General features: G+C 39.8%; 1 protein-coding gene across 4 annotated transcripts in view; it reads left to right on the forward strand.

The window, feature by feature from the left end:
* Positions 1-18,962, forward strand: part of PRKCQ (protein kinase C theta) — a 171,584-nt gene that overhangs the window by 68,700 nt on the left and 83,922 nt on the right. For all 4 annotated transcript variants that reach the window (XM_041767935.1, XM_041767934.1, XM_041767937.1 and 1 more), the window contains 5 exons: positions 1,578-1,707; positions 5,178-5,287; positions 6,419-6,536; positions 13,366-13,526; positions 16,789-16,962. In XM_041767935.1, the coding sequence (XP_041623869.1) occupies positions 1,578-1,707; positions 5,178-5,287; positions 6,419-6,536; positions 13,366-13,526; positions 16,789-16,962 (693 nt within the window). The remainder of the gene's footprint in view (positions 1-1,577; positions 1,708-5,177; positions 5,288-6,418; positions 6,537-13,365; positions 13,527-16,788; positions 16,963-18,962) is intronic.

Below are 18,962 nucleotides of genomic sequence, written 5' to 3' on the forward strand. Positions count from 1 at the left end.
CAGTTTCCTGGGAAAATCACAAATTATAAGAATGACTGTTAACCTCAATAGCTAATGTCCCCTGGAAATAGAATGAAAGCCACAAGTTTAATTTAAAATTTTCGGGTATCCTTATATAAAAAATAAGGAGACAGTTTATATTCTTTTCCTCATAAAAAAATCTTCAGAATCCAGTGTGTATTTTACATTGATAGCATATTGTTTTACCACCTCACAAGTGCTCACTTGGTCCATGTGGCTAAGTGAATATTATATCGGAAAGCACAAATCTACAGTCTTTTCCAGACACATCTTGAACTATTTTGAGCTAGGAGTCAAGATCTGAGTTACAAATCTTCCAGCCAGAATATTGACATTAATTGTTAATATTTGCATGGAAACATTTATGTAACGTGGGACCTGAAAATTATTTTTTCTTGGTTGAAAATGGCTAAAATAAGTTCTGAGCAACTTTTAAACAATTCTAAACAGCTGTTCTAATGACCCAATGCTAGCCCACATCCTCAGCGGGAACATTAGATATATCACTGTTAGTGAAAAAGGCTTCTTTGCTGTGCACAAAGAATTGTTTAATTAAAAACTTCTTGGAAAGATCATAAATCTTAAGTAAAACTTTCTATATTACACATGAATATTGGTATTCTTACCAGGAATCAAACCTCATGATTTTGTTATTATTGTTGTTTATGTGGTATGTTTGGCTAAAGGAGAAAATTTCAACTCTGGAAAACTAAAAAAAAAAAAATCCTGTAATATATCAACCACCAGCATCCTTCTCTTATCACCCCACTCCCCATCCCCTAACTCATCACATTGACTTTGAGAGAAGAAAGGGTAACAGTGGAAAGAGAATAGGCTGATTCTGACTTTAGGCTTATAGATGTCCTAGCTCACTTTTTAGCTGTGTGATCCAGACAAGTGTCTTGCCCTCTCCAAGCTTAACCTCCTCATCTATCAAATGAAGATTCTAATACAGGCTACTTCAAAGGGGGTATTCCAGTATCACAGGTGTAAAAAAAATACATGTGACGCACTTGTCCGCAGCACCTGGCAGGACCTGTTACCTGCCCTTCACCCCCTCTGGTCCATGTGTAATAGCTGTGAAATGGTTCATACTCAGGCTTTTATACTAATAGATCCATAGCAGTGTTTCCTCTAGAGGAGGTATTATATAACCTCTTCCAAAGCTTAGAGTCCTAGTTCTGGGTTGAAAAAGAAAATAAAATATTTATAGTAAAATAGGAAGGACAGTCCAATGTTTGCTCAGATCCCATTGAGATAAATAACCCCACTCCCATCCTCCTGAAGATGTTAGCCTATCTGTGAGAATGCCTCAGACTTCAGCCTATCCCGGGTTACTTGATATGTGTATATCGCACACATGCCCCTTGCCTGGAAGAGCTAATGGCTGCCTGCCTTCTTTGCTATGGCTCTAAGGCTTGATGAGTAAGGCTTATGGCTTAAAGCACACATTGTCCCAGTGTTTTTAGTGCTCTGTTATGCTAGAGTCTCTGCTAAGACACCAGAGGTTGCAAATCAGGGACATGCATATGGTTACACATTCTCCCTTCTTTCAGTTCCACAAGGAGAGGTTCAAAATTGACATGCCGCATAGATTTAAAGTCTACAATTACAAAAGCCCGACCTTCTGTGAGCACTGTGGGACCCTGCTGTGGGGCCTGGCCAGGCAAGGACTCAAGTGTGATGGTGAGTCCAGCGGGAAATGGACATGGGCCCCGGTACGGAACCCCTACAGGATGGCTTTGCAGCTCTAATGGAGAACATGAGGGGAGGAGGAAGCATAGAGGGTTGACTTCTCTAACTAGCCCAGATGACCCCGAGATCATGAAAATGAACTAATTGCTGCCCGTTTCCTTCCATCCCCAACACCATCATCCTTGGATCCCAGAGAAGTGCAAACCCGTTCAGACTCCATGTCAAGTCTCCTGGCCTGTCACTCTTCCATTGTACCTGGCCCCCTTCACTGGGACCTGCCCTGTTGCCCCTTCTGACCCTGGCAGCTCAAGCTGTGCCCCCACCACTCTCCCTCACACCTTAAGATGCCTTCTGTAGCCCATCAAGGACCAAGCCTGGAACAGATTCTGTTTGGCCGATGGGTGGTCTTGCACATAGGCATTCTGTGACTTAGATTGGAGAGTCTGTGCCCAAAGCATGCCCAGTAAGGGGCCCAGTCCCCCACACTGACCATCATGTTCTCTCCTCTGGTCTCTCCTTAAAGGCTGGCATTACATCAGGGCCTGAGCCTGTAGCTCTGTTAGTTATGCTAGAGTCTCTGCTAAGACACCAGAGGTTGCAAACCAGCGACATGCATATGGTCACACATTCTCCCTTTTTTCAGTTCCACAAGGAGAGGTTCAAAATTGATGAGTTTTGAGCTTTGAGTTTTGACTTTTGAGGTTTTTCAGACCGGTCCTGAGAAAGAGCAAAAAGAACTTTCTTGCCCTAAAAGTTCAAATTGCTAAGATGATAACCTTTAGAAACTGAGATGCTGTTACACCAGGATTAGGCAGTAGGGAGGGAAAATTTCAGCAAGGCACTTCTGCTTTGTAAGTGGGGGTGAGATAGACATTCAAAAGGCCAGATAGACATTCTAAAAGGAGGGCATTCTGCTGCGTCAGAGGCCTTTCTATTTCAAATTATTAAATATGGAAGGCACTTTATTTCTTCTTGGCTGCCCCATTTTGTTTTAATACCACTGACTAAATCTTTTGCAATTTTTATCCTTTAAGTGCTAAAGGTGAGGATCACCCCCCATGGCTTTCTCTTCCTCATCCCCGTTGTGCTCCCATGTCTGACAGAGTCTGTAGGGACATCTTAGTGGAGACAGGGAAGGTTGGGTTTTCAAGCCATACTGAAAGCAGAACCCACATGCAGTGAAAGTTCACCTTAATAATCCCTCCAGGAGTATCACTGGGCGCCCTGCTCTCTACACCTGTCCAAGAGCTCACAGGGAGCTGGTACTGACTGTATGGAGTATTTTTAGGAGTTCATAGGCGAGATGTAATTTCAGAACTGAACAAGGGGACGTGAATAATCAGATCCCCTCTGATGGCCCTCCGGGTCTTCTAATGGTCTCCCTCACCTGGGGGGAGGTTTCTTTTCCCTGTAGCTGGAACATCCCACCTGCCCAGTGCTGCCAACAGCCTGACAATGCCTCTGAGCTTAGAATCTCCACAAGGGTTCCTTGCCATTGTTTCATGGCCCACATGCCTGTTCCGTTCCATCTCCCCTAACATTCTTTCCCCCTGGTCCCTTCTCTTTCCTTCTCTCTCTTCCTGCCTCCACGCCAGGCAGACCCTCTCCTCTCACCTCTCCTCTCCTTTCCCCTCTCCTCCCCTCCCTCTCCTCCCCAGCACCCTCTCCTCTTGTGGCTGACACCTGCAGACATCTCTGTGTCCTTACCCACCCTCCATGCCCTTGACTTTACCTCCCCTTCCAATCCACTTTTCAGGCCCTGCCTCCTCTGCCTTGGTCCCGCTCTTTCTGTCTTGTTCTCTTCTAAACCACCTTCCTAAGTACAGCCTCCCTTCATCTTCAGTCTGTTCCTTTCTGTCTCCACTTTAATTCCCATGAAAATCATCATCCAAAGGGACTGTTCGCACTCACAGAGATCAAGTTATCACCTAATAGGTTAGTAACAGTGATATATGACATTATCATAGTGGGAATGAATGGGGCCTATCTTCCTGTGAGAGCATCCGAGACAAGCTTAGGTCCAGCTACCATGTTGGGAAAACAAAGTGAAACTCTCCAATCCCTCATGCTCAGTCCTTGCTCACTGCCTCCCTTTGCCTTGCACTAATGAGTAAAGAAATTCAGTGAGGGCTGTCCAATCTGTATCAACAAGTCCAGTATGAGTCATGCTAAATTCAGAAAGAAGAAAGCCCTCATCAATAGCACCTTTACTATAGTAAAGGCTTTAGATATACGTAGAAGATTTCACTTAGAATGGATTTTGGTTGTATCAGTGCATATATGCTAGCACAAGTACTGGTCTATACTTACATAGAAAATGCTGTTTTATTTTGTTTTACTATGAACTATCTGAGGAAGAGTAAGCTAGTTAAAACTAAAGCCTGAAGCCTGCTAAAATTTCACTTAAATATTAAACACATATCTTACTGGAATAAATAATGAAGATGAAATAGTTGATTTGTTGAGTATTTGATGCAAATCACTGTGCTAAGTTCTTTGCATGTGGGGGTAAAAGTGCTTATTTTATAGCTTTATAACAATCCCTTTTAATGGACCTTGATAGAATGAAATAGAACTTGAGAATTTAACTCTATCAGCCAGGTTTGGAAATCTTAAGTTAGATTTTTTTTTTTTTTTAGTAACAGTGATGTTTCATAATCAGAATTTCAATATTCCAAGCTAAGGACATGAAGTAGTAGTTGTCTTTATACAGACACACAATCTGTATTGTGTGTATTGATACATCCCAATCCAAGAAGCCTCCTGGGATCATAGTGAGTGGAGGGTGGACTTTTACTGTGCTATTTTTCAGGACTAATGAATCATAATATTCCCCCCAGAATTATAGACCTATATAAATCATTTGATTCAACTAGCGCAACTCAGCCATAGGGTGAGAATGAGGTCTCTAGGCCACTTTCTGTACTCCCACTCCTGCTCCTATGCACAGACCACCCCAACCATTTATTTCTATTTCAGTTCTACAGGCTGAGGCTGCACCCTAGACTTCAATCTAGAGGGGAGAGAAGCTTCTTGCAGCCCATGTAGGAAAAGGGATGCATGGGCTCCAATCTAGAGTGGGAATTGAACACCTTCCATCCCAGCATTGCACATCTCCACCAGAGAGACCCAGTGTCAAGTTTTTTCCTCAGCAATGGCACAGTGTAATGCATTACATGGACAGCAGCCTTCAGTGCTGCTGGTTCTGCCTCTAGTGGGAGTCATTCTGCAGCCTCACATGGAAGAGCATCTGGTGTGGTCTTGGGAAGGGGGTTGGATGTGTAGTGGCATCATAAAAGCAATGCCTTAATTTATTTGTATGCAGTCTCTCCTTCTGCTGGGAAGAGGGCTCTAGGGATTTGCCAATTGCTCCTCAATATCTGTGTACCTTAAACAGTCCTGTGCAAAGTCCACTCGGTGAGTTCTATTCATCTTGTTCAGTGTCTCTTTCTCCTTTTCAGCATGTGGCATGAACGTACATCACAGATGCCAGACAAAGGTGGCCAACCTTTGTGGCATAAATCAGAAGCTAATGGCTGAAGCACTGGCAATGATTGAGAGCACTCAACAGGTAAGAAAGCATTTTAGGTTAAGTTCCTGCAATTTCTTTTTTTTTAATTTTTTAATTTTTATTTATTTATGATAGTCACAGAGAGAGAGAGAGAGAGAGGCAGAGACACAGGCGGAGGGAGAAGCAGGCTCCATGCACCGGGAGCCCGATGTGGGACTCGATCCCGGGTCTCCAGGATCACGCCCCAGGCCAAAGGCAGGCGCCAAACCACTGCGCCACTCAGGGATCCCAGTTCCTGCAATTTCAACTCAGCAAAGACTACTCTAGTCCGTTTGCCCTTGGAGCTATGGGACAACATGGAGTCTGGTCCTGAGCACTTGTCTTGCCTCTGACTTTCATCCTCATGCACATATCCCCACTTTGAGATATTTACTTACTTAATGATTTTGTCCTGCATAGATCTTTATAAGATCTTAAATTCTTTGTGGAATGACAGGACTCCTGGGTGGCTCAGCGGTTGAGCATCTGCCTTCAGCTCAGGGTGTGATCTCAGATTTCTGGGATCGAGTCCCACATCAGGCTCCCTGTGAGGAGCCTGCTTATCCCTCTCCCTATGTCTCTGCCTTCTCTCTGTGTCTCTCATGAATAAATAAATAAAATCTTTTAAAAAAATTCTTTGTGGAATGAGCAGGGGCAGAAACAAATTCATTAAAATGAGGATTCATTACAAGCTTTATACCTACATACTTGCTAGATTCATCCCTAAGATGTGCACAGAACATGGAGTCCAGGATGACTTTTGCCTTGTCATTTACTCACATGCATTAGCACTAGTGTGTGGAATTTCCGTATCCAAGAACAAACCCTCTTTAAGACTTGATGTTGTTTATGTAAGTTCTTTTTCCATACATTGACTTTCCATTCTTATTTGTGACCAAATGATGTAGATAGCATGGAAGAAACCAGTTGCCCGCCCCCCCCCCAGAAAAGTATGAAGGAAACAAACGTGTTCAGCTGTGCACAAAATATAATAGACTCTTACAGGGTATGGGACCCTAAAGAGTGCTGAAGGAAAGAAGAATGTTAGTTATCTAATGCATTTAGGAATCTTCAATGGATTTCATCCCCAAGGGCAGCAGGCCAAGCTGTCCTGACAGTAGTGGGTGGTCTGACTCTTTGTTTGTTATCTAGGCTCGCTGCTTAAGAGATACTGAACACATCTTCAGAGAAGGTCCGGTTGAAATTGGTCTCCCATGCTCCATAAAAGGTGAAGCAAGGCTTCCATGTGTACCAGCACCTGGGAAAAAAGGTAGCTATCCCGATCCTCAATAGAAACATTGTCAGTAATTAATCTTGGTCAACCTTAACCTGAGTCTTCTGCATTTAAATTCTCCATTTACCTGGTCTGATAGGTAAGAGGCTCCTACATCTTGGAAGTGAAATCCAAATGTGCCCCATTAGGAAACATTTATAAGAGGGTGGAAAGTGGGGGCAGGGAGAAAATGGAATAGGTCTGTAGTAAAGAACTGCAGAAGTTTCCTTAGAATTTTAGAATGTTACTTCCTGTCACTGTTAAAAGGTTTTGCAAAATAAATCTACCAGAAATCTTAATGGTGGAAATGCCACAGGTGACCATCTTATTACATACCTTGGAGACTCTTTTGGGAAATTGAAGAGTAGAAAGGTGGGACCTCAACGTTTGTGACATTATGGAAGTTTACCCCTACTTTCTGAAAGCAGTTCACTAGAGGATATGCCTATGTGAATCCAGGAACAGAATAGTTTCACGATACAGCATGAAATACAGATTTTTCCCCACTATCCTAAAGTATAGTATTTCTGCGAAACCTTTTTTTTAAATTCTCTACTTTGGCTATTGTAAATAATGCTGCAAGAAATATAGTAATGCATATATCGTTTTTAATTAGTGTTTTCATTTTCTTTAGGTAAATACCTAGTAGTGGAATTACCAGATCATAGGGTATTTCTATTTTTAATTTTTTGAGGAACCTCCGTACCGTTTTCCACAGTGGCTCCATCTGTTTGCATTCCCACTACCAAGGCGTGAGGCTTCCTTTTTTCCATATCATTGCCAGTACTTGTTATTTCTTGTCTTTTTTATACCAGCCATTCTGACTGGTGTAAGATGATATCCCATTGTAGTTTTGACTTGCATTTCCCTAGTGATTGATGATGTTCAGCAACTTTTCACGTGTTTGTTGGCCATCAGTATGTCTTCTTTGGAAAAATATCTGTTCAGGTCTTCTGCCCATTTCTTAATCAGGTTTTGTTTTTGGTTTTTTGTTTTTGTTTTTTGTTGTTGTTGTTGTTGCTGTTTTTGTTTTTTGTTGTTGTTTTTGGTGCTGAGTTCTATAAGTTCTTTGTATATTTTGGATATTAACCCCTAATCAGATATATCATTTGCAAATATCTTTTCCCATTCTCCAGGTTGCCTTTTTGTTTTGTTTATGGTTTCCTTTACTGTGCAGAAGCTTTTTATTTTGTTGTATTCCCAATAATTTATTTTTATTTTTGTTTCCCTCGCCTCAGGAGACCTATCCATGTTGCTAAGACTGATGTCAAAGCGATTACTGCCTGTGTCTTCTTTTAGGAGTTTTATGGTGTCAGGTCTCACAGTTAAATCTTAATCCATTGTGAGTTTGTTTTTGTATTTAGTATAAGAAAGAGGTGCAGTTTTGGGTTTTTGCATATAACTGTTCAGTTTTCCCAAGACCATTGTTGAAAGGACTATTTAAAAAAAGAAAGACTTTTCCCCCCATTGTATATTCTCACCTCCTTTATCATAAATTAATTGACCATATAGGTATGGGTTTATTTCTGGACCCTCTATTCTGTGTAATTGATCTATGTGTCTGTTTTTGTGGGAGTACCTAACTGTTTTGATAATTATAGCTTTGTAATATATCTTGACATCTGGGATGGTCATATCTCCAGCTTTGTTCTTCCACAAGATTATGTTGGCTATTTAAGGTCTTTTGTGATTCCATGCTAATTTTAATATTATTTGTCCTAGTTTTGTGAAAAATCCTGTGGGAAAAAAAAAAATCCTGTTGGTATATTGATAGGGTTAGGGATTGATTGATAGGGATTGATAGGGACACTGAAAACTATAGATTGCTTTGGGTGGTATGGACATTTTAACAATGTTAAGTCTTCCAATTCACGAGCACAGACATCTTTCCATTTGATCCTGTCATCTTCAATTTCTTCAATGTTTTATAGTTTTCACAGTACAGGTTTCACCTCCTTGGTTAAGTTTATTCCTAAGTATTTTATTTTTTTTTGATGCAATTGTAAATGGGATTGTTTTCTTAATGACTTTTTCCCTTTATTAAGTGTATAGAAATGCAACAGATTTCTGTATATTAATTTTGTATTTTTGACTTTTATTTGTTTTTTAATCTTTTTTTTCTTGATTGTGACTAAAGGTTTATTAATTTTTTTGCCTTTTCAAAGAACCATCTCCACTTTTTTGTGGCCTAACATGTGATGTATTCAGGAGAATGTTCCATGTGTCCTTGAAAAGAATGTGTATTCTGCTGTTTTGGGGTGGAATGTTTTATATATGTTAGGTCCATCTGCTCTAATATGTTGTTCAAAGCGACCATTTCCTTACTGATAATCTGCATGGATATTTATCCATTGATATAAGTGAGATATTAAAGTCCCCTACTGTTACTGTATTACTGTCCATTTCTACCTTTACATCTGTTAATATTTGCTTTATATAATCTGGTACTCCAATGCTGGGTGCATAAATATTTATAATTTTATGTCCTCTTGTTGGGTTGACTCCTTTATCATTATTTAGTGCCCTTCTTTGTCTCTTGATACAGTTTTTGTCTTAAAGCCTATTTTGTCTGATGTAAGTATTGCTACCCCAGCCTTTTTTTTTTTTTTCACTTCTGTTTGCATGGCATATGTTTTCCCATCTTTTTTATTTTCAGTCTGTATGTATCTTTAGGTTTGAAGTGAGTCTCTTGTATGCAGCATATAGATGGGTCTTGGTTTTTTATCCATTTAGTCACCCTGAGACTTTTGATTAGAGTGTTTAGTATATTTACCTTTAAAGTAATTATTGACAGGTATATACTTCTAGCCATTTTGTTGATTGTTTTCTGGCTGTTTTTTAGTTTTTCTCTATTTTTTCTTTCCTTCATTACTCTCTTTCCTTGTGATTTGATACCTTTCTATAATGTTAGGCTTGGATTCCTTTCTCTTTATTTTTTGTGTATCATAGGCTTTTGATTTGTGTTTACCATTGAGTTCATATATAGCATCGTATGTGTGGAGCAGTCTAGATTAGGTTGATGGTCACTTAAGTTCTAACACATTCTAAAAGCACTGAATTTTTACTCCTCCCCCACCCTTTATGTATATAATGTCATATTTTACATGCTTTCATTTTGTGATTACATTGACTAATTTTTGTAGATATAATTGATTTTACTACTTTTGTGTTCTAACCACTATACTGTCTTTAATAAATGTTTATGCTTACCAGTAAAAGTTTTTCTTTTCATAGCTTTCTTCTAATTATGGCCTTTTCTTTTCACTTAAAGAATTCCCTTTAACATTTCTTATAAAGCTGGTTTAGTGGCAATGAACTCTTTTAACTTTTGTTTGTCTGGGAAACTCTTTACCTCTCCTCCTATTCTGAATGATAGCCTTGCTGGATAGAGTATTCTTGGTTGCAGATTTTCTTCTTTCAGCACTTTGAATATATCATGTCACTCTCTCTGGCCTGCAAAATATCTGCTGAAAAATTAACTGATAGCCCTATGGGGTCTCTCTTGTTTGTAACTCTTTTCTTTCTTCTTGCTGCTTTTAAGATCTCTCTTTATCATTACTTTTTGCCATTTTAATCATTATGTGTCTTGTTGTGGACCCCCGTAGGTTCATCTTCTTTGGGGCTCTCTGTGCCTCCTGGACTTGAAAGCCTGTTTTTCTCCCACAGATTAGGGGAGTTTTCAGCTATTATTTCTTCAAATAAATTTTCTGTTCCCCTTTCTTTCTCTTCTCTTTCTTGAATCCCTATAATGCAGATGTTATTATACTTGATGGTGTTGCTGACTTCCCTAACTAAACTCTTACTTTTTTTTTCTTTTTGCTATTCAGCTTGGTTGCTTTCCATTACTCTCCTTTTTAGATTGCTGATCTGTTTTTCTGCATTCTCTAACCTGCTGTGGATTCCCTCTAGTGTAATTTTATTTCAATTGTTATTGCGTTATTCACCTCTGACTGGTTCTTTTTTTATATATATATTTTCTATCTCTTTGATGAAGTTCTCACTGAGATCATCCAATGTTTTCTCAATCCAGGATGTATTTTTATGACTACTAATTTGAAGTCTTTATCAAGAAAATTGCTCATCTCCATTTCATTTAGGTCTTTCACTGTGATTTCATCTTATTCTTTTGAGACATACCCCTCTGTCTCCTCATTTTGTTTATCTGTGTATTAGGTAATTCAGCTACATCTTCTGGTCTTGAAAGTAATGGCCTTGATGAGAAGTCCTGTGGTATCATGTAGTGCAGTCCCCCTGGTCATCAGAATTGGGAGCTCTAGAGGTATCCCTGGTTGTGCTGCATTTACCCTACTACGGAGGCTGAGCCATAATTGCCTTCAGCCCAGCTGGCTGTACTGACCCACTTTGCCTGCTGTGGGTGCACAGGGCAGGGTTTCTTCCCCAAGCTGTTGAGAGGCCTGTCAGAAGCCACTATGGGGTTGTTGGTTGGTGAGGTCATCAGTCAGCCTATCTGGAGTTAGCCTTTCTGCCATAGCTGCAGGTACCCTGAGTGGCAGGGATTGTTCCCTGCACAGCCAGCTAGGAGACTCAGCTGTTGGAACTGGGGGTGCACTGGTGTGTGAAGTTATCTCTCCTACTCCCCAGGGGAGGAGTCACTTTGGAGTGGTACTGGTCTCTACTGGGACTTCCTGGGGGTGGAGGGTGAGGCAAGACCTGCTTTAGAGGGATGCTGCTAAAGTGGGCAGGTCGAATGGCAGGTCCACAGGTGATCACTGGGGCAGGTGTTAGCAAGGTTGATGGTGCTCACAACCATCTGGTTATCTAGGATTGGGAAGAGGAAGAAAATGGTGCCTGCTAGCAGTTTGGTTCCCAGAGAAATCTCCTGAGGATCCCTGACCCTCCAGCTCACATTCAAAGATTAATTAATAGACCTCCTCATGTATAACCCCAGCCATTTTTTAAACTGCTGCTTCTGTGCTGTCTTGGACCAAGTTATTATGGTGGCTCTTTAAGTTCTATATAGTAGGGACCCAGTTTCCTATCACCCTCCTGCTCTGCCCAAAGTTAAGGCCTCTCATTATTTAAAAGTTCCCAAAGTTAAGACTGGCTGATTTTTAAAGCTGCTAGTTTTAAGCCCCGCTGGTTTTCAGAGCCAAATGTTATTGATATTTGTCTTCCCACTGCAAGTCCCCCACCCAGGCCTGTGGCACCTCTGGCACCTGTGGCACCTGTGGCTTCTCTATGCTTGTGGTGTCCCTCCCATTTGTGACTAGTCTCACAGGGGTTTGGCTCCTAAGTGCATCTCCACTCCTTCTGTCTCTCTCACTGTGGCCTTTTGTCTGTAATCAACTGTGGAAGGTCTGTTCAGCCAGCCTTTAGACCATTTTCAGTGTTAGTTGCATAGATGTAGCTATTACCTTGTGCCCATGGGATGAGGTAAGCTTCGGATCCTCCACCATCTTCCCCTTGACTCCCTGAAAAATCTTTTGTAAGCCAGAATGGCATAAAGCAAAGAAGCAATTACTGTTAATTTACATAGAACAATTTTTTAGTATTCCTAGGCCCCAAAAATCACCTTAGGCTTTTCTGATAGCCTAGAACACATGTTGCTAACAGAGGCACAGAATACTCAACATCAAGCACAGATGTTCACACAGTTCAAAACTTTTTCAGCTGGTTGCTCAGGTGCTGAGTGTTGTTTCCACAAAAGGGGCTGGGTGGCACTGCTCTCACTCAGGTGTACTGCCTCTTCTGGCCCACTGCAAAACCAGTGCTGAATATTATTTGCACTTCTCTTTTTTTTCTGTAAAAGACAAAGTCCTCTCCAGGTTTTTTACGGTTAGCGAGAACAGGTAATAATGTAGATCTTTAATGAAAGAAAAGTGGCAAAGGCGAACTTTCAAAACTAGGGGGATGCCTCTACTGACTTTCCTTGGACTTAGGGAGAAGAAAGGTATATCCAGAGATTTAAAATAAAAGAAATGTCATTATTCCAACCACGAGGAAGAAGTGAAATTATGTGATGTGATAGAGGTGCTATTGTAAAATGGCAAATTATGTCACAATATATAAATGTATCAAGTCAACATGTTGTATCCTTTAAATTAACATAATATATTGTGTCAAATATTTTTCAATAAAAAAGAAAAGAAAGGGCACCTGGGTGGCTCAGTGGTTGAGCATCTGCCTTCGGCTCAGGGTGTGATCCCGGGATCCTGGAATCGAGTTCCGCATTGGGCTCCCCACGGAGGGTCTGCTTCTCCCTCTGCCTATGTCTCTGCCTCTCTCTCTATGTCTTTCATGAATAAATAAATAAAATCTTAGGGAAAGAAATGTTGTAAGTGGAAAGGAGGATATTTTCAAAAAAGTTTTCTGCACTTCCTCTGGCATTGGGTGTGGAATAAATTGGCTGACTTGAATAGAGTAAAGGATGATGCAATTCTGATCTCCAGCAGTCTGGTTTCCATTTCCTCTTCCCTCACATGCAACATCACATGATGCTACAATGCCTGTGAGCCATGCAAGTAGCTGAGAACCATTTTTCCTCAAATTTGCTTAAAATCTTTATTTGTCCATGATTTGACATTAAAGTTCTCCTTTGTTTTGCATAGTGGTATTTTACTAATTAGAATATGTTTCTTAACATAAAATTTCTCCCAGTCTGTTGAGTAGATAAGAGATACAGTCCATGTTCCAAGTACCAGGCTCACAGGCGGAAGGTACTGCCTTTCCACCAAAGAGGACCCTTCTCTCCATTTTTGTGCATGGAGCCTCAGAGTGGGAAGTGGAAGAGAAAGTGTTCTCAAAATAATAGAATGATCCTCCATTGTTCCTTGTTTATTTTTAACCACTGGCTTACTATTTTCAGAGCCTCAAGGAATCTCTTGGGAGTCTCCTTTGGATGGGGTGGAGAAAATATGCCATCGTCCGGAACCTGAACCGAATGTAGAAAGACCATCTGTACATATGAAATTAAAAATCGAGGATTTTATCTTGCACAAAATGTTGGGGAAAGGAAGTTTTGGCAAGGTATGACATACGCTATGGAATTCTGTAGACCATCTTATAGAAATTGAAAAGCAAAGCTCTCAAACTCATGGGATAAGGACTGGTTGTGGGTATGTGGAGAACATTTCTCCTGTGCATTTTTTAACAGCATAGAGAGGAGTCCTAATAAAAAGGAAACCCAAGAACTCTAGGAAATAGTGGTTTCTGCTTCCTGGGAATCATTGTTCCCAAGCCATTTTGTTTCAAAGATGCATATCCCACACACTTATAAGTTTGGTATATTTGGACATCAAAAAAATGAAAAGCTACCTCAGCCAGTTTCTGTTTCACACAGGATTTTTTGTTATTGATGATTCTCTTTTGCTTCCTTCTCAAACTTGGAGTGTTGTTTTAATTTGAATGCAATTTTTTTTTCTCTATCAAATGTCCTCAGTCTTATATTAGTTTGCTAAGATGAAGGTAAAGTATCACAACTGAGTGAGTGAAAGAACAGAAACTTATTTTCTTTTCATTCTGGAGGCCAAATGTCTAAGACCTAAGTGTTGGTAGGGCTGTTTCTTCTGAGGTCTGTCTTTGGCTTATAAAATAAATAGCCAAAAAAATAAATAAATAAAATAATTAAAATAAAATAAAAAATAGCCATCTTCTCCCTGTATCTTCACATGATCGCCCTCTGTGTGTATCTGTGTCCTAGTATTTTCTTCTTATAAGGACACTAGTCATGTTGGATTAAGGCCCACCCTAATGAACTTATTTTAACCTGATTACCTCTGTGAAGACCCTACTTCCAAACATAGTCACATTCTGAGGTACCAGGGTTTAGGACTTCAGCATGTAAATTTTTGGAGGGGACACAATTCAGTTCATCACAAAGCTGTAGTTTAAGAGTCATGAGAAAAGTTTCATGGGGGAAAGTCCCTCCTCTAAACTCTTTCTGCCACACACTCAAGTTATGGGCCGTCTCTGTCAGTCACAAAGGACAAGAGGAAAAGAAGGAAGATGACATAATTTAACAATCAACTATCAGTGATGGAAAAAAATTTCAAGCTAGTGAATGTAAAAAGAGATGCCATGGAACTTTAACTGTAAGATTATTCTAGATATTAAGGATATCTACTATATTAATGGCACCCTCTGTTGTCCTAGTCTTGGATGAAACTCCTCGGAAAATTTTAGCCAGAGACTACTGTTTTATGAATTTGTGCATACAAAGCCAGCGTTATGCTCCACATCTGCTCCCTGGTCTTTGGCCAGGAAACTCACCCAGTTTATTTAATAATAAACTAGAATGCAACTGAGCATCACCACAGCTGAATGACACTGTGCTACAATTGGGTTTGGATTGAAACACCGTGCATTGCTTTTGGCAAAATCTGTTCTGCCCTGCAAACTAGCTGATATCCATTAATTCTTTTAGTTCATTTCCACAATAATATGAAACACAGCAGGCTCATTTGGTGTTAATCTGTGTGATAGGCAATTTTACAGCCAGTCTTCATTATAATTTAGCATCAATTAATGTGCAATTATAACCTGTTACCAAAAATTGAAAGCCCATTATAGAGATGGAAATTGCCTTTTCAGCTTCTTAGTTTATGGCTGGCTTGGGAATGTTTTATTGAAAGAAACAATTACCAAAAGAGTACTTTTAATTGTTAATGAAATGTTTATCTTTCTTTGTTCCCATGTGGGTTTCTATATATGAACAAGGTTAATAAGAAAGACATTAAGTTAAACCTACAAGCCTTAGTAAAATATCCCAACAGACAATTGAGAGCCTCAGGTATCCTCTGCTCTCTGTCCAAAGCAGTATGCCCCTCGCCATCAGGACCCTGAGTCCCTACAGACTGAGAAGATAGAACCATAGGGCTCAAAGAGAGGAGGATGAAGCACCAAAGCAAAATGGGACAGCCATATCTCCCTTTCTTACAACACTGAGAATACTCCAAAACTTGTTTTTCACCTTTTTTTAGCTATAGATAGAAAGTATGGTTTCTCATCAAAATGGTAGCCTCTATATTCTTATTCTCAATTTACCTTGAGGTCCAGGAAAAAAAAAATAGCATTGTTTTCTGGAGGTATGCACATCATCCATTTGCCTGCATTCTCATCTAAGTTCTATGCCCTCTATCAAGCCAGCTACCCTCAAAGCTATATATCTGCGCCATATTATTTTAAATATAGACACATGCATTTTCAGTAGTGGTTTGGTGTCATTGATTTTGACATTCCCTAAAAGTCAAGAAACAAATGACAAGTATTCTTAATAACTGTCATTTAGAGAGCATTTTATAGCTTCCAAATCACTTTCCCATGTGGTAGTCATTTGATTTTCACAATGGTCTTGCAAGTTGGAGAATGTCATGACAATTATCTCTTTTACACATTAGGAAACTAAAGCCCAGAGAGGTTAATTGGTTTGCCCACATTCCCACAGCTAGTAAATGTCTGTGAAAAGAGACCCAAGCTGGAGTTTTCTTCTTCCAAATGCCATGTCCTCACAATTGTCAGTCATCTGTTGCATCATTTGCAAAAGCAAAAGTTGTAGAAACTCCCCATTATACGCCATCTGGTGTCCTTTCATATAAGATCCATGAAATCAAGTAGAAAAAGTAAATTTGGAATTAGATTTTTTTTCCTACTGAGTAGCTCCATGAATTTGAGTAAGTTAATTCTTTAAGTTAAGTCTTTAAACCCAGTTGTTGTTGTTTTTTTTTAAATTACTGTCTGTCTTGCAGAGAGTTCTGAGCTAAGAATTAGGTAGCACATATAAAGCATAGCAGAGTGTGTAGCACATAGTAGGTGATAAAAATGGCATTAGTATCTATGCCATCAGATGAAATGGTGTACATTCTTTAAGCATATAAGTTTTATGCTCATTTGCACTGATGTTTCAAGTGTAATCAAATCTTCCTCCCTCTCTGCTGCTTATTCTTGCTTCCTTCAGTATGCACTTAGTCCCTGGGGATTTATATTATAAATTTACTCAGTTCCCTAGGCAGACAGGTCATATTTTTTTAAACAGAATTTTTCAGGGACTGAGAGTAACCCATCCAATTATACAGTACTTTTGTGGAATCCTTTGAAAGGTACAAAGCATGTCTGAAACTACTAGGTAATATCCTAAAATCAGTAAAGTGCTTTATTTTGTCTCTATAAAGGGATATTGGAGAAGAAATCCTCTTTTCTCACCCAACACAGATCTCTCTCAGAATTTTGTCTCTTCTTTAATGAGTGTGAGATCAACTTCTAAAATAAAATTACTTCTCACCCTTCCTTCTAGGTCTTCCTAGCAGAGTTCAAGAAAACCAATCAATTTTTCGCAATAAAAGCCTTAAAGAAAGATGTGGTTTTGATGGATGACGATGTTGAGTGTACAATGGTAGAAAAGAGAGTTCTCTCCTTGGCCTGGGAGCATCCGTTCTTAACGCACATGTTCTGTACATTCCAGACCAAGGTAAGGCTTCTATTTGGACAACTCTTCATCCAATTCTTACCTAGCAAATGTGCCTGTCTATGCAGGGTGCCCCTAAGGTGCCCTTATTGGGAAATGTGGGGAATTGTCTCCATATTTTTTTCTTTACCTTTCAGCTCACCTTCCATTTGTCCAAACATCACTGAGATATTATTTTAAGTTTTTTAGCATAGTCGGTTGGGAAAGGGCTTTACTTGTGGGTTTGTCTGTTTGCTTGTGTTTTAGAATTTGGTTTAATTTATATAACAACCAGGATTCTAAGCAGCTCTGACTTGCTTGACAAAGCAGTGTTTTATGAGGGAGAAAGACGTAACACTTGTTTCTTTATCTACTATATATGTATTTGAAAAGACAAAAGTGGGATCCCTGGGTGGCACAGTGGTTTGGTGCTTGCCTTTGGCCCAGGGCACGATCCTGGAGACCCGGGATCAAGTCCCACATCGGACTCCCGGTGCATGGAGCCTGCTTCTCCCTCTGCCTATGTCTCTGCCTCTCTCTCTCTCTCTCTGTGACTATCATAAATAAATAAAAATTAAAAAAAAATGAAAAGACAAAAGTTGGACAGTAGATAAAAATACATGTGCATTATTATTTTCCTAAATATGGTCAGTGAAGAAGCAGCCTTTACAGTAGGCTTTATCAGTGAGTGAGGCCTGAACAATGAGGTAAAAGAGTAAATTCTTTCAGAAGATTCTCCTATTTTGGGAAGATTCTCTTCTTGATCTCCTTATTCCTTAAAAAATTTTTTTAATTGCCTATTTTTTGTGACTAAAGAGTTATTCAAGATCATTTTAGAGAGTTTGGAAAATGCTTCATACTCAAGAAAAATCATTTATAATCTCATCACTTGGGTATACTCACAATTAGTGTTTTGAAGTTAAAACTTTGAGATTTTTTCCCCCAGTGGATTTTGTCAAATAAAAATAGACACCCATTGTAAAGACCACCTATTCTATAACTGGCATTTTCAGTGCTCTCTTATTATATATTTTCTCCATCAGTGAATATTCTACAATGGGATTGATCCGATTAGGACATTTCTAACTTTCTGTTCTGATTTAAATAACACTGAAATGAACATCCCTGCAGATCAGTCTTCATACGCAAGCATTATGATTTTCTCTTTTCATTTTTCTACTCTCCTTCACTCTCTCCACATTGTACATGGGCTAGAATAGTAAGCAGACCCATGTGGGACTGTGTGGTTAAGATCCAAAGGGCATGAAGACTTTATTCTGCTTCAAGCCTGCATGATAATGTTCTACCTTAATGTAAATACGAGTAACAGAAGGCCTCTAAGCTGCCCCAGGCACAGAGGGTAGAGTGTTCGGGGAAGCTGTGGAAATCAGTCAGGAAACGTGGATGGCAAGTAGGCCTTTCATCCCTACTTCCCCAGCCCCCGGTAGATTCTCAACAAATGTTTAATAAAGGAAATAAAGGAATAAATGCATAAATACATTTAGATAAGAAAGAAAGAAACCAGATGACTTTTTAAAGCACTTAATAATCATGTGTAGTATCTAAAGCACCACCAAGGATACAGGAGTGTAAAATAAAGTTCCTGACCTCAGGAATTTCATAGTAATACTAAGGGGGCAAGACTAACAGAGGTGAGTGATACTAAATTGCAGAACACAGACTCCATACAAGAGTCCCCAGAGCTGAGAGAAGCTAGAAATTAGAGTAGGAGTAGGCAGAAAGGGTCTTGAGCTGAAGAGGTGCGGGTGGCTAGTGGAGAAAGCAGAAAAGGATAAAGGGATTATAAGCTATTTGAGAAAAGGTAGACTCATTTTCTGCAGCAAGAAAGAGCTTGAGATTTCTGATAATGAGTTAGAGATTTCCTCCCAGAAATTTCCTCCTGGGGATCATAAATATCTGTCACTATGTTACCAAAAGGCGAAGTGAAGTGCTCTGCAGTGTGCTCGCAGTCTGCATTTGGGATTATCTGTGCATCCTGGGCTGTGTGATCTCACTTCTTCTCT

Source organism: Vulpes lagopus, chromosome 8, assembly GCF_018345385.1.
Source record: "Vulpes lagopus strain Blue_001 chromosome 8, ASM1834538v1, whole genome shotgun sequence".
In the NCBI taxonomy this organism is placed as follows: domain Eukaryota; kingdom Metazoa; phylum Chordata; class Mammalia; order Carnivora; family Canidae; genus Vulpes; species Vulpes lagopus.